General features: G+C 46.3%; 1 protein-coding gene across 1 annotated transcript; it reads left to right on the top strand.

The window, feature by feature from the left end:
* Positions 1 to 1,081: 1,081 nt before the first annotated feature.
* On the top strand, positions 1,082 to 25,830 carry RNF11 (ring finger protein 11; the record flags this gene model as incomplete). The annotated part of the gene is made up of 3 exons (XM_079535541.1): positions 1,082 to 1,204; positions 24,947 to 25,116; positions 25,659 to 25,830. 3 exons carry the CDS (start codon positions 1,082 to 1,084, stop codon positions 25,828 to 25,830), a joined length of 465 nt encoding a protein of 154 aa, XP_079391667.1.
* Between the last annotated feature and the right edge of the window lie 1,951 nt (positions 25,831 to 27,781).

Genomic DNA, 27,781 nt, shown 5'->3' with positions numbered 1-27,781 from the left:
ATTAAAGCTGGCCATGCTGCATTGCTGCAGAACCTGATTTCTAGTTGCTGCCACCTGTGTTGAATTTGCCTAGGACTAGTAATGAGAAATTGATTTTTGGATATATTCAGTGGCCTGAATCTGACGGGGCAGCAGGGTGCTGTGAGGATTTATACTGGAAGAAACCCTTGAATCTGCCCTGAAAAATGTGTTTGCCCCATGCTGTGTTGGCGTGGTTATGCTGGGAGAAGGGTGCTGACCTTTTGCACTGTACATACAGCTATACTTCATTTTGAAAGCTTAATTTCTTAATGGAGAACGTGAATACCCCGTTAAATAAACGATGTATTTGCTGTAACTTTCATCACCTCGAAGGCCTTCGGGAGCGCACAGCGGCACGAGCAGCGCCCGCCGCCGTCTCCGCGCAGTCTCCGCGCACAGCTCCTCCCGGCCTCCGAGCACAAAGCAGGCTCTGCCGGGCCTCTACCCCGAGCGGCAGCCGGGGCCCAGCGCGGGGCAAGAACTTCGGCCTCCGGCACAGCTCCGCCCCCGGGGTCAGACGCCGGGCCCATCCTGCACACCAACAGCCGCGGGGCGGGGCCGCGGGGCACACGGCCGCTCACTTCGGGGCCGGAGGCCGCCGGCCTCGCCTCAGCGCGCCGGGGCGGGCAAGGCTCCCGTCCGCCGAGCGCGGTGCCGCCGGGCCCTGCGTGCGCGATCCCGGCGGGGCGGAGTGAGAGGAGGAGCCGGGGCGGCCTGCGCGACAAAGCCCAGTGCGCAGAAAGCCGGTGACCGGGAAGCGGAACGGTGCCGGGCTGCCGCGGGGCGGGCGGACCCCACCTGAGCCCCGCAGCTCCACCGCTCCTGGGCGGGAGCCGAGCCCAGCCCGGTCCCGCCGCCCTACGGCTCGGGGCGGAGAGCGGGCGGCGCGAGGAGGCGGCCGCGCTGCCGCTAAGCCGCTTAGGGCCGGGCTGGCTGGCATGAGCCTCCCCGGCGGGGCGGCTGCGGGCTGCGCGCTGCGCGGCGGCTGAGGGTGCGGAGCCCTCCGTCGTGAGGAGGGGAGGAGGCGGAGGGGACGTTCCGCTCTTCGGGGGGGAGGAAAATGGGGAACTGCCTCAAGTCCCCCACCTCGGATGACATCTCGCTGCTCCACGAGTCCCAGTCGGACCGGGCCAGCTACGGGGACGGGGCCGAGCCGGATCAGGAGCCGCCGCCGCCATATCAGGTACGGGAGGGGGCGGGGAGCGACGCGGCGGAGCCCGAGGGGACGGGGACGGAGAGCGGCCCGGCCGGGGGGCGGGAAGGAGCCCGGAGGAGCCCCCCGGAGCGCTGCGCTGCGTCCGGCCCCGCGGGGCACCGAGCGGAGGGTCCCGGCCGCGGCGCGAGGAGCGCCGCTTTGTTTCCCCAGTCTCGGCGCGGGGCCGCGCGGACCGTGGGGGATACGAAGCCGGAGACGGCGGAGGGGGGTCAGGGTCCGCTCCGGGGTCGGAGCCGCCGCGGTCGTCTCCGGATTTGGGTTGAAAACAGAAGGGGAAGGCGCCGAGTTTCCAGCCGTGCCTCTTCCTTTGTTGTCGTCGCGCGGTGACATCACTGTCTGTGCCGCTCTCGGTGCTCCGGAGGCCGCGCGCTCGGCGATGCCCGGCTTTGTCTGCGGCGCTCCGGCAGCGGCTGAACCGGAGTAACTTTTGTGCTGCCGGAGATGCTGTTTCTTTCAGCTGCGTGGGGTTCCAGGAAGGGCTGTTTGGTCTTCTGTCTGCAGGGGATATGTAAATTTACGTCTGATGACGGGCTGGGGAAAAACGCCGGGTGCTCTGTCACGTCCTCGCAGCCGTGGGGTCCCGGCACGGCCCAGTCCTGAGCTCTGCGCTGTGGTGGCCCCGGAAAGGAGGGCACGGAACTCAGGCCTGCGTTTGTCCCCTGCTTCGTCTCCATCCCCGAAGAGGAAACGTACGTGGCTCTGAGCAGGACATGAGCCCTGTCTGAAGGGATCTGTGACAATGACAGGCTCAGATAAATCCTGCGGGGTGGCCTGAGCGCTCCTTAGGGAGGGTGTCATGCAGGAGTTGCAGACCTTAATGTACAATTAACAAAACTGCAGAAAGTATTTAGCAGGGTAGACGCGTAACCTGTGATACTCAACAATCAGAGAAACACCAGCTGTGACAGGAGGTCCCTGGATTGTTCACGAGGAGACACAGGCACAGCAGTCTTTGGTGGTGCAGTGGAACCATGCTGGGACTGCTGGGCTGTGCAGAGCTGCTCGCTTTGTGTCAGTACTTAATGACAGAACACATTTCCTAAGATGGGTTATTATTTTTTTTTTTCTGACTTCTTAGCAGAGTCTGCACAAGTCCATTAAATGAAAATGCTTGGTGTCAAGGTTTTCGAAAGGTGATGTTCTAAGCCAATCCTAATTGTCCTTTCTTTGGGACAACTGTGTGTCCCAATTGTTTGGGAATGCACTGTGTTCTTGCTGTAACATACTTATTACTGTCTGTGCTGGTGGCTGTATTCACAGCTGTGCTTTCTGGGAAGACTTTGGTTGCTTGTTGTTTTTTTTGCCGTGGAAAACAACCTGTTGGCTCTTGCAGGAGTTGAGAAATCGCACTGTGCAGGCCTTCTCCTGTCGACTTCAGTGGTGGATAAGTACTCTTCCTCAGTTGCTCGTGCTTTTTTTAAAAATTCTAAACGAAGAACTTCTTGTATGTAAGTGTGAATGGTTGACTGAGAACACAGTAGACAGTAAAATAAGCAAACTTGCAGACACTTGTTACCATGTGAGTTCATAGCAAAACTCCCCAGTGTGTGGTGGTGTGCATGCAGGCATTCAGCTGTCCCAAACCCCATGCGCTGATCTCAGCAGTTCCCACACACTCACTGTAAGGGGTGTTCTGTGTCACATAGTCAAAAAGTGCAGTGGTTTGTGATGACAAAAGACCTTCACCTTCATACTGTGCAGTATTTCACAGTTCACATGCTTTGAGGTTGAAGGGGTTTGTAACTTTGAATTGTTTTAGGGCCAAAAGATGTGCAAGTCAAGCACTGAATTGGGGAGCTCCTGGAGCTCCATTATTGCTGTAGTGGCAGCAGGATGTCATGGTCTCATTTTAAGTTCCAGATCACAGCTCAGATTCACTGTTAGAAAGGGAAACATAGGATTTTTGTCCTTATGCGTGATAAATACTTTCCAAAATGTTTGAATGAGAATTAGCGTGTGTGAGAACACGCAGACCTGCAGAGGATGGAAAGCAAGGAAGAGGATGAAATAAGTTTGATATGATAACTTGTTTGTGGCACCTAGCGCTGTGCACGAGGAGCTGTGGGTGATTAACAACTTCAAATCGAGCTGCTGGAACCTCAGCCATAAAATGGCCACATTTGGGTTTGCTTCCTTTGGGTTTGCAGCAACGATGTGCAAACTTCCTGAGCCGCTCTCGCAAGGTATGCAAACAAGCAGAGCAAAGGAAGCTTGCTGGGCTAGGTGCAGCCTTGTAGATAAGGTCTTGCGTGTCTCTTTGAGCTAACATCTGTGCTATCTTGATGTTCAAAATACTTTCTGTGTTTTGGCATGCTTGTGCTGTGGGTGTCCATATGGGAATCTAGTTAAGTAATCATTTTTAAGGTGTTCACTTGTAACTGCAAAATATGCACCCAATAATCTCTTTATTGTTGCATGCCAATTTCCTTTTTATCAGTGAGTGGTACTGAACCTGCTGTATAAAATTCCCTGCTTCTAAAAGTTGAACTGAAAATTGGATTGTCAGTACAGACACATGGAATAATGAGGAATATACCTTCCCTTCAGAGGCTCTGCATATACCTGCCCCTTGTCAATGTGCTGTAAGCTACATGGGATAGCTTAAACAGCTATCCAAACTCATGAAAAAGTGGTCCGTTAAAACAGCAGCTGTTTTCCAGTGCATCAAGCTTAAGGGCTAACATGGGACATAATTAAAACACAGAGAAAAGCGTGTGTTTGTGTGTGGGGAAGGAAGTTGTACTGACAGTTGACCAGCATTTTCGTAGGCATGCTGGTTTTGGCTGCCTCCATTTTAGACTCCTGAAATTACAACTGTTTTTCCAAGTGCCGAGCACATGCAACTCCATTAGTAACTAGTGAATCTGCTTAGGAAAGAGTTAGTGTTTTTTTTCTCCTGAAGTCCTCAAAATTGAGTGTACTTTCAGGCTCGTTTTTCTGTTCCACCTTTGACTACTTTGCCATCTGTTGGCGATATGCCTTCTGCTGCTTTGTCTGCAGAACTCTGTTTTTACCCAGTTTCTCTTGCCTCTAGTAATTCTTTGCAACGATGTTATTTTGCAGAACAGATGTGCCACTCCTCTCAGCCCTTGTCTCGTATTTCTCTTCTTCAGTAATTCCTTAACAGCTGCAGAAAATAATTTCTGAATTTACCAAACTTTGAATTTTATTCAGTGAAGTCTGGAATCCATCTTTTCTTCTTGGGTTTCTTAAAGGTAGTGCTGTGAACAATACATGCTGAGATCTTTTTAAAAAGACATACAACGCTTGCTGAACAAGTAAGCTACAAGTGTGACAAGCGCCTGTTCTCAGCATCGACCCTGTGCTCAGAGAAGCACGTTTGAAATGTTGATGTGGAGGACAGGCTGGTGAAATATGTTCTTCCTTTATCTGGGAAGACCTGAAGCCAGCTCTGGTGCTCTGTACCACCCTGTTTGTCTTCAGGGCCCTGATACAGTATTTCAGTGGAGATATATATATATATATATATTTTTTTTTTTAATTTTGTTTTTTATTTGAAGGCAGCATTTAAAACCTTCCGACCTGGGTAGTTGCTTGATTAGGTAGCAGGCACAAAATGAGGTGAGAGATCACAGACATGAGCTGAAGACAGCGCAGTGTGCCCATAAACTTGCAAAAGCTGTTGGCAGCAGCAGGTTTTGAAAATGCGATTTGGGATATCTTGTGGCTTCTTTTAAATTGAAGTTGCAGCAATGGCCTCCTCCAGCCTGCTCTGTGGGCATCGTTGGTGTTCACGGTGCTCTCGTCCTGATCTGTCTGTGCTGCTGGGCTTCCTTCTGCCTGTGCCTGGATCTCTGTGCAGTGCCCTGCCGGTCCTGCAGCCTTGGTGGAGTGTTCCTTACGTGAGAAAGTCCTCTGTTTGAACAGTCAGTGGCTGTCCTTGATATAGTCTGCTGCATTTGTGTGAGACTTGCCACTGTGTATGTGTGTGTTGGGTGTATTTTGCTCAACAGACCACAAAGTTTTTATGATTGCCTTGTCATGACTTATGTTATGACTTAACTAATACACAGGTGTTCTGATGCTGTCCTCTCAAAGGTATGGTAATTGATATGGCTAAATGTTGCAATCCCAATTCATTCTGCTATAGCAATTGCACCTATTCACAGAAACGTGTGCAAAATTCTCTTGGGCCACAAATGAGCTATTTGTCATCAGTGATGGCATATATTTTGTGAGAGCAATCCCAGCGGCGTAACGTTCTGCTCTCCGTGTGGCTGTGTGAAGCCAGAACTGTTGGGGTATGTTGGGACAGTGTAAGAGGAGGAAAGTTGCAGTGAGAAAGATGCTGCACGCTGAGTGCTGTGAGCCATGGGAAGAGCAAAACCAAGGCCCAAACCAACTATAGCCATTCTATGTAAGAGAAATGAGTGTATTAACAATTGCACATGCAGGTCTTGTCCTTCATGTTGTGCTGGAGGCATGCATGAATTGCAGTTGCATTTGTGGATCTGAACTGAAATAGTGCTTCACCTCACTGCTCCTCTTTGTGATGGAACTGGGAAAGGGCTGCAGGCAAGAGTGTCTGTTTGTGTGGGGCCTTCTGGCACCATGCGCACGGGTGGTGATCAGCTTCAGCAAGAAGAGGAAGTGAAGTTTTCTGGGGTGCCATATGTAAATTGCTTTATAGGTAATAGTTACTTTAAAAAAAAAAAGTGCACCTGTATTTGCTGTCTTAATGCATGTTGGTTGTGGCATCAGGCTGGCTGGTTGGTGCTGGCTTCACCTTGTTGGTGAAAAAAGCTGCTGGAAGGAGGGGAAGGAAGAGGAGCCTGTAGATAAAGGATATCAGATAGTGTCTTAAAGGTAGGTAACTTCTATGGCATAATATTGAAGTTACCCTGTTATAAGTTGTTCTTTATGAATTTTGGCTGAATATTGGAATTCCTTGCTGTTGAGTCAGCAATGGGTGAAGACCTGTCCCATTTTGACCAAAAGGTTTTGCAATAGGCGTTTTGAAAAGTAGAGAGGGAGTTCATAAGCTCATTTGACAGAATCCTGGTTGATCCACTGCATGCATTTCTCCAAGAAATGGCAAAGTTATACTGAGGTTTTACGCCAGGTCTGTCGCTGTCTGCTGTGACACTCTTCATCCCTTCAATAAAGGAAGGAAGCTTGGTTTAATGTACACTGGCATTGACCCTTTCAACATCTCTAGTTAAACAGGTTGTGGAATATAAGGTCAAGAAGATAAAAATAACGCTGCTTGCTTGTGACAGACTTGTATCTTCCAGCCTTTGTGCTCAGCCTTACTGTTGCCACCCCACAGATGTGCACAGAAACCTATTTATGTTTTGAGGAGTTAATGGTCTGTGGAACTGACTAAAGCAAATCAGCCGTGACTTTTCTCTGAGCTAATGAAAGTGTTCCTAAGAGACCAAAAAATTTCAAAATGAGCAGGTTTTTAGGGATGTTGTGAAAGAAAGCTAGCCATTTTTTGACTATAAAAGGCAAAACAAGCTCCAGTTGAGGTTGAGATTGCATGAAAAAATTGCCGAGATGCCATGGAAGTCTCATCAGTGAGATATGCAGGTAGATACGTGTTCTTGGATGATGCTATCTGCTGTATCGTTCTGCCAGCCTTCTGGCTGCCTGCAGCAGCAACACGGCCCGGCAGAGCTAGTTCCCACACAGCCCCATGGTGGGCACTGCTGGAGCTGGCGTGCAGCTTCCTGCTGGCTGAAACAGAGACTTGGGATAATAAAAACATAAGTCACTTGAGCAGCCTGGCATAAGCTGTGGTTGTTCTTAGTTTGTTCAGTCTGACGTTTAGCTTGTAACTTTTGGCAAATCGCATAACTGCTCTGTGCTTTGGTTTCCTCGTCTGTAAAATGAGGAGTAATAAAGCTTATCTTTAGTGCAGACATGCTTAGTAAATTAATTCATGTTTGTAAAGTGTTCTGCAATAATTTGATTTTAATAAAATGGTATTCTGCCGTTACAAAATGAACCTCTGCAGGAATTTGCAACAAATTATCTGCTGTGGAGAGGGAGCTTTATCAGAAGATCAGTTTAAGACGAGATATCTCTTAAAATCTGTTGTGGAATCTGATAATTTAGGATTTGTTTGGCAGAGCAGATGCTTCCAGATGCTCAATTAGGAGAAATGAAGAGGCAGTGGAGACGGTAATAAGAAATCTTGCCTAATCAGGATAATGAATCTTCATTATCTGGGGAGCTAGTGTTCTTTGAGGCAAGCCAATCCTAACAGACCATCCGGCCCTCCCCAAACCCGGGGCCACCTTGTATCATGGAAGGTTCCTGGATGTGCATCTGATTCATTGGTGCATGTTACTGGTACTGATGGTACTAACTGTACATCTGGAGTTGAGTTTTAGAACCACGGAAAATAAGCTAGTTTTGTGTTCTGAAGAGATAATGGTTTGTGGAATGGACTAAAGCAAACCAACTGTGACTTTCCTATGAGCTAATGAAACAATTTCCAAGAGACCACGGAGTTGTAGAGAGTGGTTGTTTTATTTACCAGCCCTCTGTAGGAATCCCTGTTGGCTGCGCCGTTTCTCAACAACGAAAAAGAAAGTTAGAATGCTGGTGGCCACGGTCCCTGAGCAGCAGCATGGGCAAACAGCAGATGCATGCAGCAACTGGAGGAGAAGATGAAAGAGCTTTCCTTTCAACCACACTTGCGTCAGCCAAATCACAACCAGCTGGTTTATTGCACTGGATGTTTCTGCTGAGCCGTCAGAAATCTCGCACACGCTCCCTGCCTCACACACATGCACATATGGAACCATACTGAAGGCTGGTTTGATTGGTGAGCATTCACATCCTGCCTGTGTTCAGCCACTGGCTTGGTCTCGAGGTGATGTAGACCTGTGCTGCCTGGGGGAGGACTGAAACTGGGGGAGGAATGGGAGAAACTGTGACTCAGGAAAATCAGTTCTTGTAGTCCCAGCGTGCAGCAATGAATGCGTGGGCTGCTATCCTTGTGGCACTGAGTCTTGTTTCCTGGGATTGTGTTTCTTTGGTCACCAGAGCGGCCTTTGTGACCTTCTTACTTTTTCCCCACCTGGAGCAGTGGGTATGTGTGGAGGCACAGCTCAGCAGCAGTTGCTGTACTTTGTTCCTTGAACTCAAAGGCCAAATAACCATGCAGAGATTGCCTTGTCCTCAAAGATGAATCTCAGCTGGCTGAGTTTTTCAGACTAAGCCCATGTGCCATTAGAATTTGGACTGCAAAGACAAGTCTTAGGAGCATCAAGGAAATGCCTGTTTTATGACTAATAAAATGTAATGAAGCTGCACAAACATCCAGTGTATGCAAAAAAACCCAAAAAACAACAAACAACCCCAACCAAACATTTGGTGCTGTTTTGGACAAAGGCAGGGAATCAGTTGTCCTGCAGCCTCAATTAAACTGCTGATTTTTGTCAGATATTTCCAGTTTCACAGAATCCCATGTTCTAACTTTTGATATGGCAAAACTAATTTAAAAAGAAATGGCCAACTAGATTATAACTCAGACATATCTGCATAGGGAATCCATCCAGCACCTACTGAGCTACTGTCCGACTATACAATTTCCCCACGGCACTCACCACTATTGCTTTATGTGACTCCCAATGATTTGTATACAGACTCTAGCCCTAAGGAAACAGAGCAGTATTTATCTGGCTTTATTTATTCCCATAAGTAGTTTGGGAGACAAATCTCTTCTGAGTCAGCGCGCGCATGTTGCAGAATTGGATGAGGCTGGCTGCTCTTGCCCTCTTTTACAGCTGCAGGAGATGTATCTAAGAGATCAAAGTGCATCAGATTCCATTATTTCGGTATCTACAGGACAGTATAATGCATGACTGCTCTGGGACGATGCCTCTGTCTGGCTTATTCATCACTGTAATTAAACCCAGATACGGAGTTTGTTCTGTGCTGAACATTAATCGCAGTGCTTTATGAACACGGTTGTTGAAATTGTAATTCAGACACGGTATAACATTGCAGTATAGGCGAAGACCAATATTTATTTTGCCTGAATAAATTCCTTCCATTTGAATTTCAGAGAGAGAGCAGTGATTGCTCCCAGGTTTTGAAGAAACAACTGTAAGAATTGCTGGACTACAGACCTTCCGAACTGCTAAACTGGTTCGTTCTGTAATGTTGCCTAACAGAAAGCAGTTAACTGCTGTATTCGGTGGAAACTTCATAAAAGACTGACTGGCAAACAAATGCTGTAAATTCAAATTTAGTAGAGACAAAAATTAACATCTTAACACTTGCAGACTTTATTTTTTGCTTGTTAATAGTGCTCGCTGTTGCTCATTTCTGTTGCTTTGGAATTTCTCTTGGTTGTGTTCTGTTCAGGTATTATGATTTGTATTGCAGTTGCATCCATCTGTCTTCAGTTTAGCTGATGAGATATGACTAAGCCATTGCTTTTAGTGTCTGCTTCATGAAGCTATGTGACACTGTCTTTATTTTAGGACCTTACAGTGGCTGTGGATTGTGGTGTGGAGGGTGACATTCTTGGAAGTATGTTGTCTGTGGAAGGAAACAACGCAACTTTTAAATCTGAAGCGAAAATGCTTAACAATATGAATTCATTTTTAGGTTAATGGCCTTTACCTCTTGCACCCAGGGCCTGCAGCTCCGCCCTGACTGCAGGTAGTGCTGTGAGAATGAATCCCTTGGAACGGATTCATATGGTAACTGATGTGGAGCTCTGCTATTTATAGAATTCTCCCAGCCAGTCATCTGCAAGGACCGAAACCGAGGTGCAGAAAAAGATGTTTTCATTATGTCTGCGTTTAGACAAACTGTCTGGAATTTGTAAGCATTCAGGTTGTGTTTGCTTGCGTTACTGTGCAGCTAACCTACGGAAAATGTTTGCTGAAGAGCGCCATTCCTTTTGTATATAGTGGCTTTATTGATTTCCAGGAGGTGGGGTTGGCACTGTAGTAAATGTATAATTAGTTTTATTCTGCAAAATTCTTCTGTAGGATCTTTTAGGAAAGAAAAAAATAGTATCCACTTGCACGCAAATACAATTTCATGCTCCAAGTGATCTTGGCTTTCCTCTATAAACAGTAATCTTTCCTTTGTTTGTAGAGTAGCTTGCTATTCCTCCCTCCCAGAAGAAGCAAGGCGACCCTGGTTTGGTGCTTCCTGGGGAAGAGCTCACCTCACCCTATGTGTAGCTTCTCCTGAAGTCTCTTGATGTGGCTGAAGTTGTCACCTAGTTGGATCTGGTGAACTGGGGAGAACAGAGCTGTAGTTCTATGCCGAGGCAGGAAGTTGGGGCATGTTATCTTTCCTTTCATTTTGGTCTGTGAAATACAGCTTATGGGTGCATTGCTGTCCAGAATATGCTGTAGTGAAGGTAGGGAGGGCTTTCAGACTGCCAGCTGTAGTAGTTTGCTGTCTCTTTCAGCTCTGTGTCATCTTAGTGTGCTGCGAATGAATAATGACTAATTAACTCTTCATTAAAACGAGGGTTGGATCAAGTGTGTATGCTGGCAAGAGTTCTGCAGTGGACTCAGAGTGTGTGGGGCTCGGTGCCTGCTTCTCCACTGCCCTTCTTCTTGGAGATTCCCCTAAGTACTTGGGCTGCAGCTGCGGTAGTTTTATATAAGAAGTGAAAACTGGGAAAGTGGTAGTAACAGCCGTGTAACACGTGCTACCAAACAGATTGTTGGTGTTGAGGGATCAGACAAATGCTTCCATTTCAGAATAACTAGTCAAGCAGCCAGAGAACTGCAGGCAGAAGGGAATTCACCCATCCTTTTGTCAGGATAAGACATTATCTTAGTATAGAGGAGTTAGCCTGATTCAGTGTGTCAGTATCTGGAGCTGTTTGGACTTCTGCAGTGTTTCTAAGGACAGAGGGGTATTTCTGTGGCTCTTGGGAAAGTGCTGCTGATGAAACCGAATGCTCCTGTCCTGGGGCCTTAGCTACACCAGGAACAGATGCCAATTGAAACCATCCGTGCCCCTGTGTTAGTGCGCTACACGTTGTGCATGTGGGGGAAATGAGAATCTGTGTTCATTTAACTGGATTTAATACAGGATTCTGTTCCACAACTTAAAAATAATGTCTTTGACAGGCTGCACTGGGGAGCAGATGCAGCTGAGGCCAAGGAAAAGACTTGGAGGCTATCTCCTATACTCAGGATACCACAGGTTGAAACCAAGCTAAAATACACATTGCCTTGTGAACCTCTTCGTGTGCTGCCACGATTCTGACACCAAGAAGCCTGACCTCGCTATTTGCTGATGCCAGAATGGCTAGTTTTGCTTTTCCCCCGTTTTCCATTTGCAGCCGTGCACTCCACGCTCTTTGTGGTGGCTTTGGTGCTTATCTGATCCCTCCGTGCGTCAGCTCACACCATTAATGCATCCAAAACAGGTTCGCTCTCTTACTTTCTTCCTGTCAGCTTAGTGAACCGAACTGACTTCCTGTAGGAGATTGGATTTATCTGTACTCTGTGCAATCCATATATTCAATTTTTCTTTCTGACATCTCTGGAAAGGTCTGAAGGTGCCAGCTATTAGATGTGTGCTGTTTCCACAAAGTGTTACAGCATTTTTGGCTTCTCCATAGTGCAATTAAGAATGTGCTTGGACTTAACTGCATCCTGGAGTATGCATAGGGTGAAGGCTTGCTGCTGGTTTGGAAAGTGAGTGCACTGGGGAATGGTCTGAATGTGAAGTGCAGCCTCAGTTTGCCATTTGTAATGATAGAGGGGCAGTGATTACCGTGAAGGAGTCAAGCTACTTCAGGACAAATGTCCGATGTAAGCAAAGCCTTGATTCTGTTTTTCTTAATTGTGATCTTCCTGTTTAAAAACAAAACAAAAAACCCATCCCACTTAATAAAAAACATTCATCTACCATGACTGCTAAAGTTTAGGTGCTTTCCTGTCCTTTTTTTTTTTTAAAGCAACTTTGCTGATGTTACCCAGCAGTTATGGGCATGTTTTAAGTACAGGAATCAGTGAGGACTTTCACAGCCGGCCCATGCTGTGCAGCAAGCTGCTCTCCCATGGGACACGAATGATTACAGTAACATCATTCATGTGCATTGCGGGGTGCTGCAGTGCCTCCTTCCACACACAAGCCTTCCAGTTATTACTGTGTGGATTGTTTCCAAAGTCTGAATATAACTTGGCAAGCTTTGTCTGTACTGTTAAGAGTTTGATTACCTTTGTGTGTGTGTGTGTGAGGACTGCCGGGGTATGTGGCTTCTAATGCAACAAGCTCCCTGATGTCTAAAATGTTTAGAATTAAGAAATTATATAATTATACCAAGGTAGAAGCTAATGTAGCCACATCAGTTTGTTGAATCCTAGAGCTAAGTCAGGCCAAGAGCAATTTTTGGCTTGACCTGCAGGAAAGGCCCCCAAGCCACAGCCAGCCTTCCCCAGCTGCAAGCACCACCTTGCAGAGCTATGAGTTGTCTTTCAATGGAGCCCACTGCTGCTTTCCTTGCTTTCTTTTATAAAATATGCTGGCCAGCTTTCAGTTTGAATACAGTAATACATTCTGTCCAGCTGAAATGCAACTATTTACATTAGACCAATAGTTATCACCCTGTCTCTTAGAAAGACTTAAGTAATGCACCAAACCAAAGTAAGATAGCTATATATATTATATATATATATTTTAAATCCTAGAAGTAGAATGCTTACTGTGTTGCAGCAGCAAGGTGCCTGCGTGTCAGTGTGGAGCATAATAATAAATAATAATGTGTATTTGTTCACTTGTGTCATGGGCCAAGTTCTCCCCAGGCAGCTGCTGGTGCAGTGCAAGCAGCAAAGCAGGTCTGTAAAGCTGGAGGTTGCCACGTGTGGTAGGACTTCAGTGACTGTACTGCCAGAAGGACGGGCTTCCTACAGGTCTGTTCTCAGCCCCACCTTTCTCCTGCCTCTACCTGCAAACTGTCCTGCAGGGTCTGAGCAAAAAACTTGGTGCTTCTGCTTCAGGTGGTTTCCACTGTTGGGCTATCAGGAAACCAGCAGGGATGAGACCAGGTCTGTTGCTGTTTTATGTCCTGTCCTGTCCTTGGGAGAAGGGGAGGAAGAAGAGCTCTTGAGCTCCAGCTGTGTGCTGAACATGAGCCTACCCAACCTGTGTAAGCTTTATAGCTGGGTTGGGTGCAGTAAGAAATTGTCAGAGCACAGTGGTGAACCAAAGGTAGCAGTGGCTGTGGAACAGGCTAATTCAGTGGGCACTGGAACACACTCTATAACCAGATTAGAAAACCAAAGGCTTTTCTCAGCAGTTGTCTTGATTGCCAGAACTAGTAGCACAGAATGATTTTATTAAAAAACTGCTCATTCTTGAAGCTTTTCTTTTGTTAGCATCTTAAACGTCCAGGTAGAATTGCACCTGACAGTGTCTGCAGGCATTTATTATCACTTCAACAAAATGAGGCTCAGATTTAATGAGCACCACCTTCTCTATTTTGTTTAGATTGCATCGGGTTAGATACAAGCATTGCTGTTAGTCATTACACTACATCATAGCTTATATTAACTTGGATAGCAGACCTTTTTGGTACAATATTAGAATTTGCATATTAGTAAGTATGAATAGCTCTGTGTGTGATCAGTGAAGTTATTTTCTGCAATATGCATGTTATATGTGCTGTAGGATGTTATTTTATGGATTTTATGTTGTACATGTTATTCTATGCAATGCTTACAAGAAGCTGGTCAAGTTCTGCCCTTACCTCTCCTAAAGAGAGTCTTATCAGCAGGGAGCTAAATCTCAAGAAGCTATTTCACATCTAGATATTTATGGCCAACTTGCACTTGTTATTCTTGTACCCAGTAGATCTTGTTTTTCCTTTCCCAATGTTTACCCTCCTGATTTATTTAGAGATCAATCTTAAATACCTTTCAGCCTTTGTTTTTCTAGGCTAAAGCTTCTATTTTTATTTTGCTTGTCAGTGGGCATAATATTCAAGAAACTCAGTTTTCCTAAAAAACTGAATCTTGTCTGATCCATGGTCACTGAAACTTAAAAAAGAATAGAAACCAGGCATGTTTTAAGTGATGGAGGAATCATTGCCTGATTGCTCAGCATCTTGCAGTGAATTTTGACTGATAGTGGAAGTAATAGAAACGTTCAGGTAAAACTTGCAGAACGTGCAGCTCAGGGATCCACAAAGCAATCCACCTCTGCTCATTCTCATAGCTGTGACCTTCTCTCACTTGAGTAAACTGGGTTATACTGTTCTGGACCTGACCAGGAGCACAGCACTGTGTGAACCCCTACTGACAAAGCCAGGACCAAACTTGTGTGGTATTTCAAGGCTAATTTCTGTGCAAAGCCTCACCTGAGCAGTGATAGTTTCTTTAAGCAAATATACCAGTCTGAAAGTGCCACATAGGCAATTCCTGTGTGGCTTTCAGCAGATCTCATTTGAAGCCATCGGGCTCCTTCCTACCAGAGCACACAGGTCCAGCTGAGCCAAGCTCTTTTCTGCCCCCAGGTAAGTTCTGGAGCTGCCCACTTCCCAGGTGACCATTTTGTTTCTTCTGCTGCTGCCTGATGCAAAGCAAGTGGAAGAACAGAAGCTGCAGTGACTTTGTGTCTTTACTGCAGTGGAAATTTGCCTGTAGGAAAAGAGGTATCCCAGGTGAAGACAAGAATTCAGACTGACTTTATTACCTTGCCTATTAGCTGAGGGATGACTTGGGAAATCTGTGATGTCCCCAGGGAAGCAGTCCACCTAGGTTACTTTATGATGCAACTGTCCTCTCTCCAAGAGATGCTTTTAGGATAGGTGTCCTTTTGGAAGCTATCCAGTAAGCTGAGAACAAAATTGCTACTGAAATTGGTACCTATCTTTTTGTTACTGTATTTAAATCCACAAGAACAAATACAGCAACAGCTTTCTTCCTCCTTGGTGTCAGTGCACCCAGCCCGGTGGGATGGAGGAGTGCTCAGACACACTCCTCTAGTAAGGTTCCAGCTTTGCTGGGGTTTGTTGGAACAGCTCATAATTAAATCAGCCATGGTCTCCCAAGTTCTGTGGTAATGCTGAAAAGGGATTTGTGGTTGCAAATACTTCATGAAAGCTCTGCTGACAGAGTACAGCCTAGCAAATAAGCTTAAATAACGTAGAAAGATAACTAAAATATTTCTGCAGTAACTGAGCAGCAGTGTTTCTGCTCCTACAGTTGGAATCCCAGCAAAAAGTTTCCCATCTGTTTTGTTTTTTTTTTTCTTTTCTCCTTCTCTTTAAGGCTCTCTAGCTATTACCACTTACCTGTAGCCACGCTGTAATGACTCCTGAGTAACAAGGTGTATGCTAGGCCAAATGCCATGAATTAGACCTAGAGAACTCCCAAGGCTTTCTGGATTGCTGTTTGGCTGTGGCTGTGTTGTTTGTTTGTTTTTGACATAACAAATGGAGTACCTCTGGTCTTATTGTCTGAAAGCTTTCCATCTGTAGCTCAGTGTTACTCCCTGTTGGTATTTCGACATGACTGGAGCTTGTTTGTGCCTGGCAACATTTCCCTTAGTGATCCAGTGGCTTGTAGCAGACATCCCAAACATTAGGGCAGGAGAATAAGATGAGTGGAAGCATTTCCTTACATCTTCATAATACTTTGAAGGAGTGTTGGTGGCATAATGTCCCATGCTGTGTGTGTCCACACCAAAAGCACTGAGTGCATCACCTGCACGAGAGCTGTGCCTCAGCACGTGGCCGGGTGGGATTGCAGTGGGATTTCATTCTTAGCCCCAGCCCTGGGGTGGCTTTGTGTTTAGCACCAGCTTAGATGTTCTGGTGCACTTTCTGTCTCATGAAGAGACCGTCGTAGCACAGGGATGAGCTCAGGCCGTGTTGGGTATTTCCAGTTTTGCAGCTGTTCACATGCGGGTGTTTCAGGGTAAGATAGGCCTTTGTCTTCCTGCCCGGCAGCCTGTATTCAGCCAAATGACCTCTCTGTATTCAAAGCCTTCCTCTTACACAGCTTTCTGGCTCAGAAGGGCCTTTCAGCACACACCTCGCTTGCACTGAAGTCCATGGCCTGCTGCCTGCACGTCTCCCAGGGTCCTGTGGTGCCTTCCAGTCGTGTTCATGTGAGCAAGCATGTCAGTGGGTCAAATGCAAGTGTTTGGGTGCAGGAGCTGCCTGCATCGAGCAGCACATCTCTGATTGCAGTGGTGGTGCAATGGCGTGTGGTGTGCCTAGTTCCATCAGTGTGCTGTTGCTGTAAGGCCTCAAGATTTCCTCCAGGTAGCTGGTCTTACTGTAAGTAAGGCTGTGGCTGCTTTCCGTGAAAGCATGTGTAAGCAGGGCAGCGGGCTGACTAAGGGCAGCCTGGATTGACAGCAAGACACCATGGCCTCCAGTCTTCAGCGGTGCTTTTACTGTGTGAAACAAACATGGGTGAGATCTAAAGAAGAGCATGTAAAGAAATAACAGACTCAAAATGTTGCTTAGAGAAGAGGTTGCCTGTATGGTTGCTGAAGGACATCATAGCTTATTCATTTGTGCAATAGAACGTACGCAGAGCAGCCTGGCTGCTCCAGTGACTGAAGGCATTTTGTATGCAACTGTAAGAAGGTGTGTTTTCTGGTGACAGGCTGGGGATGGCCCCGTGTTCATTGACTGCCTCTGTGCATTGCAGACTTGAAAATAAGTAGGAAAAATATGTTCTGGAAGTACTTTGCTTGTATAACTGAGTCCTGAGAGAGCTATTTATGATTTTTCTACCTGTTCTTGGCACAGGCGTTTTTTCTGTTAGAAGTGGTTTGACAGTTGGATGAGATCACGCTTGGATTCGTGCCCTGCGAGCTAAAAATGCAGAGTCACTGCTTGTGAGGACAAGACTGAGCTGGAAGAAAATAGAAACGTTGCCCTTGTGTTGGCTGCTAATACTGCATTGGGAAGGGGAGCAGCTTCATAAAGCTTTAAGACAGCTTAGTTTTTGTCCAGTCATTCCTTGCCTTTAGATGGTGTACTACTTTAAAATAACCCAAGCGAAGAAACAACAGATGTAGCAATAATCATTGATGCCTGAGACATTCCCCTCAGATTGATAAATGACAGCAGAGATGAGCTGATAGCCGGAAGCAGTGCCTCTGGCCATTCACTCCTGCTGCTTATTAACTCATAGCTGAAATAATTAATGTTATTATCAAATGGCAATAAACGAATAGCCAGATCGCCTTTTTTGTGCGTGTTCTTTCTCGCAGAAGTGTGACGTGGGAGTGCACTTGGGAGAGGTGACAGCCTCCTCACAGTGCGATGCTCCGGACTGCGCATGGGCATCGCTGACGAAAATCCTTGGTATGCAGCAGTGGTGCTGGCAGTGCTGCCTGATCCAAACCCTTTGCGCTGCAGCTCAGAGTGCTGGAGAAGCAGCAGATGTGCCTTGCTGGCTGCCCGAGGCTGGGTAGGAGGGAGGTGGGTGATGGCAGGGTGATGATGGGGACACATCTCCAGGCTGGCATGCTATGGTGACACAAGGGACAGCTGTTCAGGGAGGCTCCTACTGCACTGACCCCAGTGCATGGCAGGTGTGGTGTGTCCTTCACATATCTGTGGCTTTGCAACAAGCTGATGGAGAAACATGCTGGGGAAAGCCCTATGGTTAAGCTGTTGCCAAACCTAGCATGACTGTGTGCTATTATTGGCCTCGGAAGGCTGCTGGGTCCCTCTGTAAGTCCCTATTTGTGGCCTTGGCTCAGGTTTTGAGTCGTATGCGTTGATCTCAGGGGCACACGCTTTGTATTAGACTGAAACACTTTGTATTTCTAATGCTCTGTTGAAATTCAGATGCAATTAAGGAAATAAAAATGGCTGCAGATCTGAGTGTGCCATCAAACAGCCAAGGTGTGGCAGCTTCCTGCTTGAGCGAGCACTCGTAATTGAAGATGATTTTGTTAAAAATGTAATTAAAATATTTCAGATTGAGTACAAGGCTATGGTCAGGTGAAGTGTATTGCAGGTTCCTGAGTTTTGGAACAAACTCTGCTGTCATGGGTTGCTGTGCTGGCTGGCATGACTCAAAGCAGGTGCCACACACCAGTTGTGTCTCTGTGCTGTAGCAGAACCATTGGTTTGTTCTCCTCTTGCTGTAGGCTGTGGATGGTATCCCACCATCTTGGACTCAATGCTGCAGGGCCTGATGGAAATGTCTCCACCACTTCTGTTCTGCTTGCCTTGTCTGGAGAAGCCCTTGCTCCCAACCATTGCAGGTCAGCGCAGCTTGGCTGAAGTGCTCTTGGCCTGCTCCTCTGGTCAGGGAATGTCTCTGGCAGGCTCTGCCAAAAGCATTCTCATGTGTTGCCCTTTTTTCTTACGTGGGGAGGTAGGAAACATACTATTTATAAAAAGGCAGATCATCTGAGATAGCTGACGTTGATCTGTTTTCATTACCTGTGTTACCTCTTGCCATAGGCTAAAGTAACACCTCCCAGAAGACCATACTTGGGTGATATTGTTCCAGTTCTACCTGCTGTATCTGTGTCTGCCCTGCTTTAGGAGCTTGCTGTATGAGGACTTGGATCTGATGCTGTTTGTGGATATCCGTTAAAACTTGTTTTGGATGAGGCCATTAAGCTGCGTTCTGGGTGGCCCTGTGTGCCTTGGGAATAGGGTTGCCATACCACTGCCCAGATAACACATGCCCTGATCATCTTACAGATGAGATCACTCTTCACTTGACATCACCAATCCTTTGATGTCATGCCCACTATACACTTCTGAAGTCCATTCCTACTTCTGCATTGGAATGAGCGATAGTTTCCTGCTCTGTGTTATTGTGTTGCTAATAGGCCAGACCAGCTCTTGTAATGCACACTGAAATATACATAGACATGTCTCAGATTTACACGTGGAAGCACAGCCTGTACATATTTATACTTCAGCTGTCCTCCCCTGATGGATTGCTCATGTCTTTGGTGCACGTGTATTTTCATGTTTGCTATTTTGGCCCTTTCCCGTTGCTATTCCTCTTAGCTAATTAGAACTGACTGCTGTTACTTTGCTGCCTTGTTCCTGAAGTATACTGAGAATGGCTGAGTTCTTAGAATCTCCTTCAAGCAGAGGTAACCAATTGCCAAAAGATACATTTTAGCATTCTTGCTATTTCTTAAGTGTTCAGGGTCAATATTTTGGGATTGTCTGAAAGCCCTGAGAGGGGAGTGCTGGTTCCCAGCTTTTCCAGGCACTGCAGTGTCTGCAGTCAGTGATAAGTGTTTGCTTTTGAGGAGGTGGGTCAGAACAGTGCCTGCACTGCCGACGATGGGAGCCACTGTAAAGGAGATGGCAGGACTGGTATTTCAGAGGCAGCGCTGTGTTAGATCACCTTGGGTCACCCTCATCCCCCCGTGCTTCTGGGAGGTGAGCAGGGGCTACTGGTGCTCGGCCTGGCCCACAGAAGCAGGTGTGCGAGCTTGGGGCTTTTGTCGGAGCCTCCCAGTGCTGCGGGCAGTGCATGGGACACGGCGTCTGGAGGCTGACAGGTGTGCTGGGACAGAGCCTCTGTGCTGTGCTGCACCCCGGCCTGGCATCAGGAGAGCATGCAGTGATCAGCCCTGCTGCTTTTAGCCTTGATCGCTTTGGTTTACACTAGAAACAATTGCAATGATTGATGCCTTACCCTTTCCAGAACGTAAATAGGCGTCTGCAGGAAGTGCGAAGGATTCCTGTGGGTTAGTGTTCTGTCAGCCCCTCCCTTGCAGCTCTGCTATGTTTCCCCCATCTCGTGCTTGAATGCAGCCTTCAAAGAAACCTTTAACTGGATTAGTTGTTTTCCAGCTTTTTGGCTAACCTTTATTTTTGCCTCTTGCTCACTGGCAGTGGGTGAGTAGGATGCAGCAGGTTTGCTTTGGACCCTTCAGGCAGAGGCAGCCTCACCGCGACCTTTGTCTTCAGCCTCTTCCCCTGCTCTCTAGGACTCAGTTTCTCAGTTCTAGTTTTTTTTCTGCCCAAAATGTCATTTGTTGTGAGATCTGCTCCTCGTTCTCCCAGCAGCCATCTTGCTCGAAGTGCTGTGTATATACAATCATGCTGCTGTAACAGCCGCCTCTGCTTGCCAGGCCTGAGAGGGGCTTTCTGCAGAGATAACCACTTGGTGCGAGGAGGAGAGGATCTGTGCCAGCAGTGCAGATGTTGCTGTTTGCATATGGGTGAGGATGATCTGTGTACATGTGGTTCTGCTGGCACCAGCTGCAGCAGGGGCTGCTCCATCCCCAGCTGCCTGCTCTGCTTCGTCATCCTTGGGGTGCAGCACTCTGCGTGCCCCTAAGTAATGTCTGGGGCAGCTCTCCTTCCTGGTTCTGCTCTCTGCCTCAGCTTGACAGAAATGTGTGGATCTCTGTAAACTATTTGTGGATATTTTCCCTCCACATATAAAAATAACCTTTTAAAATAAACAAGCCGGGAGCTGTGGGGTGAGGACTCTGTTGTCTCTTGGTGCCCCAAGTGGAGCTGTTGGAGGGCTCTGGCTGAAGGTGGGGGTTGTGTGCTCTGGGACTGACAGGAATGTGCAAGTACTGCTTTTCTGCAGGAATTCACCCCCTGAAATTTGATGGGATTGGTGGAGGGAGGAACAGGGGTGGCTAAATCCAGCAGGGAGCTGGTGACCAAAGACGTGCTTAGTGGGAATGCGCCCAGGGATGTGGCCCTGGAGCCAGAGGAGCCTGCTCTGCAGTCTGGCAATGTAAAAATTACCTGATTGTGTCAGGAGATTATGCTTCCAGGGATTAATTACTGCTTTTTAATTACTACTTTTCTCCTACCACTTCTTCTTGATAACCTTCAGTGTTTCAGATGCTTTGGTGGGCAATGAGATCTCCAGCCAGCTGTCTCTGTGGCGCAGCAGGTGCCATCAGCAGGGCTGGACAGTGGCAGCCTATGGTCTTCTGCGTTGACAGCACATGTAAAAAGTGTGAAACCACGTCCCTGGAGCAGCTCTTCTCTGTCTGGGAAGGCAGCGTGCATCCAGTTCACCCTGAGTCTGTTGGGCAAACCCGATCTTGATGGCTCTCATTGTGTGCGTGTGCCCAGCCCAGCTGTCAGTCCCTGCTGCCTCTTTCAAACGGGAGAGGTGAGATGGGAATTTTTCTTTAAAAAGAACTGTTTAGCCTAAGCGCTCAGCTATTGCAGTTATTTATACTGCCTGGCTACCTGGAAGCAGGAATATAAAAGGTTGGGTAACGATTTCATTATGCGATGTTTTATGGCAACTGGTATTCAGCTTTATAAATGAACTGTTCTCTCCTGTACAGCAGAAAAAGGTTTTTATATTTGGCAGTCTGCTCCTAATATTCTAAGAATTATTAAAGTAAGCTGTAGTTGCAGTATAATGCACATTATAATGGCAAGTGGTTTTACAGTAATATGTCTTGGGGGAGGATATTATTTCAGAACAGGTATTAACATACGGATGGAGCTCGAGTCTTTTCATCCCGGTCAGAATGGCATTTCCAGAAAAGACCTCTGGACCATTATCCCAGTTAGTTCCTTATGAGCAATAAAGTAGCGAGAGGAGAACATTTCATACAATTCAGTGGGGATTTTGCAAGAAGCAGAAAAAGCGAGATCTTTTTTCTCACCTCCTGACTTCACAGCTGTGAGCTGAAGTTGTCTCTGTCAGGGTTCCTTGGGGGTGGGAAGCTGGAAGGCTGAAGCTGTGTGTGATGGCGGTGCTGTAAAGGCAGCGGGGAGGCAGGTGTGGCCTCAGTGCAGCTGGATGTGAACCACCCTGTAGCCCCAGACAGTGCAGTGCAGGACAGACAGGGCTGCGTTGGAGGGGCTGCAGAAGGGAGCTGTGGGAACGACTGGGCTGTTCAGTTTGAACAGTTTATTTGTATTAACTGAGTAGGCAGCGACCACAAGGAGTGTAAGTGCTGTGCTGCTGGTATTTGAAGACTGTTAGAAAAAAAAAAAAAAGAGAGAAAAAGAGAAAAAAGCAGAAGACAAGTTGGGATAAACATAGGTAGGGGGAATTTTGTCTCTTCTGTTGGACTGAATGCACACAGATGTGCTGGTGATGTTTAGGTGCAAATCAGCAGCGAGAGCGTTGGTCAGGGGAGAAAAAGAACCAGATAGAATCAAAAAAGAATCGGGTAGAATCAGAACCCCAGCATGGAGGTCAGGGGTGGAAGGTGGGGGCTGAAGGCAGCAGTGAGGGTTGAGTTGTGGAGCTGCTGGATGTCAGAATTGTTCGTCTCACCTCTGACCTTCTCGAAAGGATAATCTGTGCATGCTGGTGCAATTATTAAAAGCAACAAACAAACAAAAGCCCTGATAACATACTGCTGATATGCAGCGTGCAGGGATCTTAAAATAATCTTTATCCAGGGATTAAGAGTTTCTGATCTACCACTGACCTGCTTTCAGAGAATTACAAATTCATTACACTTGCAGGAACAAGATGGAAATGCGGTAAAACAAAATAGCAGCAGTTTTACAGCAGCATAAGTAACCAGGGTAAGTTGCATTGATGAGAAAACCTCCAACAAAAAGCTGTGCTTAATGAGACCTTTTTCTAGACAGAACCTCAAGCGTGCCTGGGAATCCATGTGCAGAAACTGTGTCTGGGCTTCCAGCAATGTGTGAAAATGTTTATTTTACACTAGAAGTAAAAAATGCTGACCTCTGGGTGCCCTGTGTATTTTCCCCCTGTCTTCCCTCAGTAGAGGAGAATTGAGGATGACATGAAGACACAAACCCCACTGTACAGCTGGAGTCTGAATTGGTGCTGTTCCTGCAGGGCTGGCGATAGGAATGCAGGATGTGTGTGTGCAGAGCCAGGGAGAGCTGTGCTGCTCCTGTGCTGTGCTGGGCCATGCGGGGACTGCAGCACTGCTCCTGTGTTCCAGGGGAAGGAAGGATAACTGATGAAAGCAAACTGAGTGCCAGTGAGCAGTTTTCGTTTTGCTGGCTGACACTAATATGGGAGTTTGACTGTTTGGTTTGGCTGTATGCATATATATATATATATATATATATATATATATGTGTGTGTGTGTAAAAATTTGTATGGAAGAATAGTTAGCATGAAATTTCGTCTTAGTTTGAAACGCCTGGCATCTTTATCCAATGATAAAGAACACAGACTTTGGCTACAAATTCAGTATTTTGTAATTCCAGTTGCAGAAATATTTTCCATGGTAGATAAAAGCTTCCACTGTGGAGTGGGTGGCTCTGGGATGGTCACTGTGGATGCTCCCCAAGGTCTGACCCTTGCACTGTGCGTGGCCGTGTTCTTCCATTTCACTGGCGTGGTTCCACACAGCGGGCTCTGGCTCGGGCTGGGCAGGCTTTTAATAGCAGTTGGAGGAGAGATTAAAGTGCCATCAGACAGCGTGTCAGGGATCGGGGAATGGAACAGCCACTCGTTTTTATTTACAGTAACACGATTTATGTGTTGTCACAGCAGCCTGGCAGCCATTGCCCCCTGGTTTTTCGTGTTCCTGTGCAGAGAGGCAGCACCGTTCTCAGCCACTGCAACATCTAATGTGGCCAACACAGCATCCTGTGTCCCCTGCCCTAATGGGGGCCATGGCACAGGGCCATGGATCTGTTCTGAGAGGGAGCTGAGACGGGCTGGGAGCTGCCATGTTGGGATGGCACTGTGCTGTGGAGTGTGGAGGGGATGAAGACACCGCTGGCCCTAAAATAAGAGGGAGTTCTCAGGGGAATGGCCTCGGAGGGTTGGTAGGAGCAGGTGCTGTTTTGCAGCTGGAAAAGGGGAGAGACTTTTTGGCCTTGTTTGGCCTTCAGTGCTCAAGGTTGTGCTTACTGTCCCAAACCCACCTGAAGCTGTCAGCTTGGGGCTTGTGACTGAAGGATTGTCTCAAGAGCTGTCCAAAATGCAAAGGGCTCAGTTTGCAGCAGGATCTCATTTAGCTGTAGTTTCTTACACAGTGATGTTGTGCTCAGATGGGTTGTTGTGCTGGTGGAGCTGTTCACTGGCAGTTCCTCGTCATGCTACTTTCAGACATTTTGAGTTCCTCAATCTTTTTTCTTCCTCCAGTATCTGCGTTTCTTTATGTTTCTGTAACCCCTTGCTGTCAGGACTTTACCAAGGGAGCTGTATTGCTGTATTAAACACCTGCACCCTCCCCTGGCCCTGCCTCTGAGAGCCAAGTAGCATTCCTTTCTCTGTGAGAAATGGAGGAGCACTCACTCTTGTCCCCCCCCCAGCTAGTGTAATCCACAGAAGTACAGCAAAGCCATGAAAACATAAAGTCAGGGGCAGCTTGTGGTGCTTGCAACATCAGAACAGGACAGGGCCCTGCCCTGGCTGATGCATGCAGCTCAGAGGTGCGGTGTTAGGGAGGGGAGTGAAGCTTTATCTCCCTGGCATGCAGGTCAGAGCCACGCCATGGGTGCTGCTGTATGACAGGTCACCCTCAGCTGCTGGCTGTCCCTATCCCAGCAGTGCACAGGTCACAGGAACCATTAAAAGGCAGCTACATTGGAAGGGAACTGTGACTTTGTGAAACAGAGCCTGAGCCCTGAGGAAATTAACCAAACTTATTGAACACCAGCAGTGTGTCCTGAAGCAGGGCTGTGGTGTCACTCACAAACCCATCCTGTATATAATTTCAGCCACGAATTTGCAAAGGAGGAGTGGGAAATCACTGAAACATTTGTAGGACTGAGAAAGGAAAAGTTAAATATGCTGCCTGTGTTGTGCTAGGAAATACTAGGAAAGCCTTTAAAAAAAAAAAAAAAATGAACTATTTTAATTTTAGGAGCAAGTCCCTGTTCCTGTGTATCACCCAACCCCCAGCCAGACCCGGCTGGCAACACAGCTGACAGAGGAAGAGCAAATCCGAATAGCGCAGAGGATAGGCCTTATCCAGCACCTACCGAAGGGAGTCTATGATCCTGGAAGAGATGGCTCCGAGAAGAAGATCAGAGAGTAAGTTCCACAGACCTTACAGAGCTGCTGTGGGTGTCCACTGGTCTGTGCTACATCCCATGGCAAACCTCATCTGGTCCTTCTGTTTGCCTTTCTTTCAGGAAGTGTAATTTGACGCAGCTTTCTTCCATGCAGAAGCCTCTTTGTTCTATCCTTTGTTTTTCTGCTACAAAATGTATTTTCCCTCATATGTGTAACTTATGCCCTTTTATTTTCTTCTTCCCTTTATGGGAAAATAACTCCATGCTGCTGCTTTCTCAACTTCATGACTCCCATCTCCTGTTTCTAGTTCTGTGCAGGATGCTGAGCTGCCCCAGCCCTGGCTGCAGGCTTCCTGCTAATGCTGCAGTCAGGGGCTTGTAGTATGAAGAAAACACCAAGAAATCCAGTGCTGGGTGGAGCCAGCACTGATGTAACAGAGAAATCTTGCCATATCTGTCAATAATAACAGAAGTTTGTTTGAGACGGTCGTATCTGATAGATATTGCATTGCTTTTCATTTCCAGTGCTACCATCACCGTAACTATTTCTTGTTTCCCCAGATGTGTCATTTGTATGATGGACTTTGTGTATGGGGACCCTATTCGATTTCTGCCATGCATGCACATCTACCACCTGGACTGTATAGATGACTGGTTGATGAGATCCTTTACCTGTCCATCCTGCATGGAGCCAGTGGATGCAGCACTGCTTTCATCATACGAGACTAACTGAGCCAGGGTTTCTCCGTGAACCTCCAAGGAGACCATCCACTTCAATGGGTTTGATCCTTTTGTCATTCAGCCCAAAGAGCCAGAAATTAGGAATTAAGGTCATGCACAAAATATACATTTCCTAATGAATAAAAAATACTCCTGAATGGCTGCAAATATTGGGAAAAAAAAGCATAGTATTTTAGAGAATATAGAAAAAGTAGGTTGTTATTTTTAATGTAAAGCCTTGACCCACCATTGTCTTTAATGTTTGTTCTTACACCCATATATAGGAATTGTAAAGTGTTACAGCAACTGTAAATGTTTAAACTGCGTGTATCCAATTTTATTAGCAGTAAGATAAGAGTATTTTTTTTTTTCCTAAATAAAGTAACTTTTTTTTTTTTCTGATTCTTTTCACGAGTCCTGGCATTTGGGTCAAGGCTTTATTAAAATCTACATTTTATAACACTGGCACAAAGAAATAGTTTTAAGCTTGTTTGCACAGTTCTTTTTTTTTTCTTTTTTTTTTTTTTTTCCCTCCATTGGAGATGGAATTCATTGCCTTAGGTCTTTTTAATAGTGTATTGTTATTGTTGGGCTGGCTCTATGCTTGAAAACCAGTTTATTTATAACCTGTTACAAGTGCTATATTTTGTTTGCAGTTAGGAATATGCAGACTTCGAAGTGATCTCCTAGCTTGTAAGCAAACTGAGATGCATTACCCCTTTTCTGCAAGTGATGTTGAATATGAAGATGCAGAACAGGTCCTGCAACTGAAATTATGGTGTCATGGATTTTAGAACTCATTTCGGTTTGGACAAAACAAATCCTTACACTTGGATGTCTACTTGAACTTGATCAAGATAAAAGTGGACCAGGAGGACGATAAACAGTGAAGCTACCACAATTGGAAAAAAAAAATTAGAACTAATATAGTGTTAGAAGCAATCACTTATTCTACCTTTTTTCTCCCTAAAAAATGGTTGTCTTGAATTGCAGCAAATGGATACTGCATCTCTTGTTCTTGTAGTTCTTAGGTTTCAGAAGTTAAGAATAAACATACTGTATCTCAGTCTCCTGTATTACATGTATCTGTTAAGCCCTGCTGCTGACACGGCAGTCCACCAAAAAGAAATCTTATCAAGCAGAGAAAAAATATTTTGTTCTGCGCATAAACGCAGCATTTATATGGATGCAGATTGTCATAGCAGCAGTAAAGAGGGAGAATAGTACTGCTGTAGTCAGAGTGACACCATTAGCTCATTTCTGCAGCAAAATGATGTGCTTATTACAAGGTGGTCTTGCAAGGTTGTAGCTGTAAAGAACTTTTATCCACTTAGCATGTTTGTTTTTTTCTTTTTTCTTTCTTAATGTACCCTGCAGTGACTTGTATGCATTGAATGCAGCGCTGATACATTGAGAAGTCTCAGTCTTGCAAAATGAGATGCAATCTCACGTTAACCACAACAAATCAGGGAATGTTCTTGATTGTTTTTCACGTGCAGTTTGAGTAACTGTTCTATCAATTTGTGCTTAAAGTCCCAAGTACTTTGACCTTGTCTACCGATCAGCTACAACTGTGCATGGCATGGATACTTTTTGGAGGGTTAGTCAGCAAAACATAGAACCAACACGTTGACTTATTTATTATTCCTGTAGCTGGTAGCAACCTGCTCTCTTATTGAAGAATTCCAAGTTGCAGTTGGAAGCAAAGCAGTCTACAGTCCTACATTCACTCAAATTCCACAGATTTGCCTGGACACAGTTTTGTGCTTAACTCATACGTACCTACTTACTCGGAGCAAAATGGAGCAGACAGACCTGAAGTTGTGCAATATTTTTCAGTGCAAAATAGTTGTTCCTTTTCATCATTCCATGTGTGTTCCTTTGTGTCCTCTTTTGGCTGGTTGGGGGTGTTTGTTCTTCATTTGGGGGGGGTTAGTTCTTTTTTTTTCTCTCTTTTTTTTTTT

The sequence above is a fragment of the Tetrao urogallus genome (assembly GCF_951394365.1).
Source record: "Tetrao urogallus genome assembly, chromosome: 5".
Taxonomy (NCBI): Eukaryota; Metazoa; Chordata; class Aves; order Galliformes; family Phasianidae; genus Tetrao; species Tetrao urogallus.
Note: the sequence above shows the minus strand (reverse complement) of the source record. Positions and strands in the feature narration are given on the sequence as shown.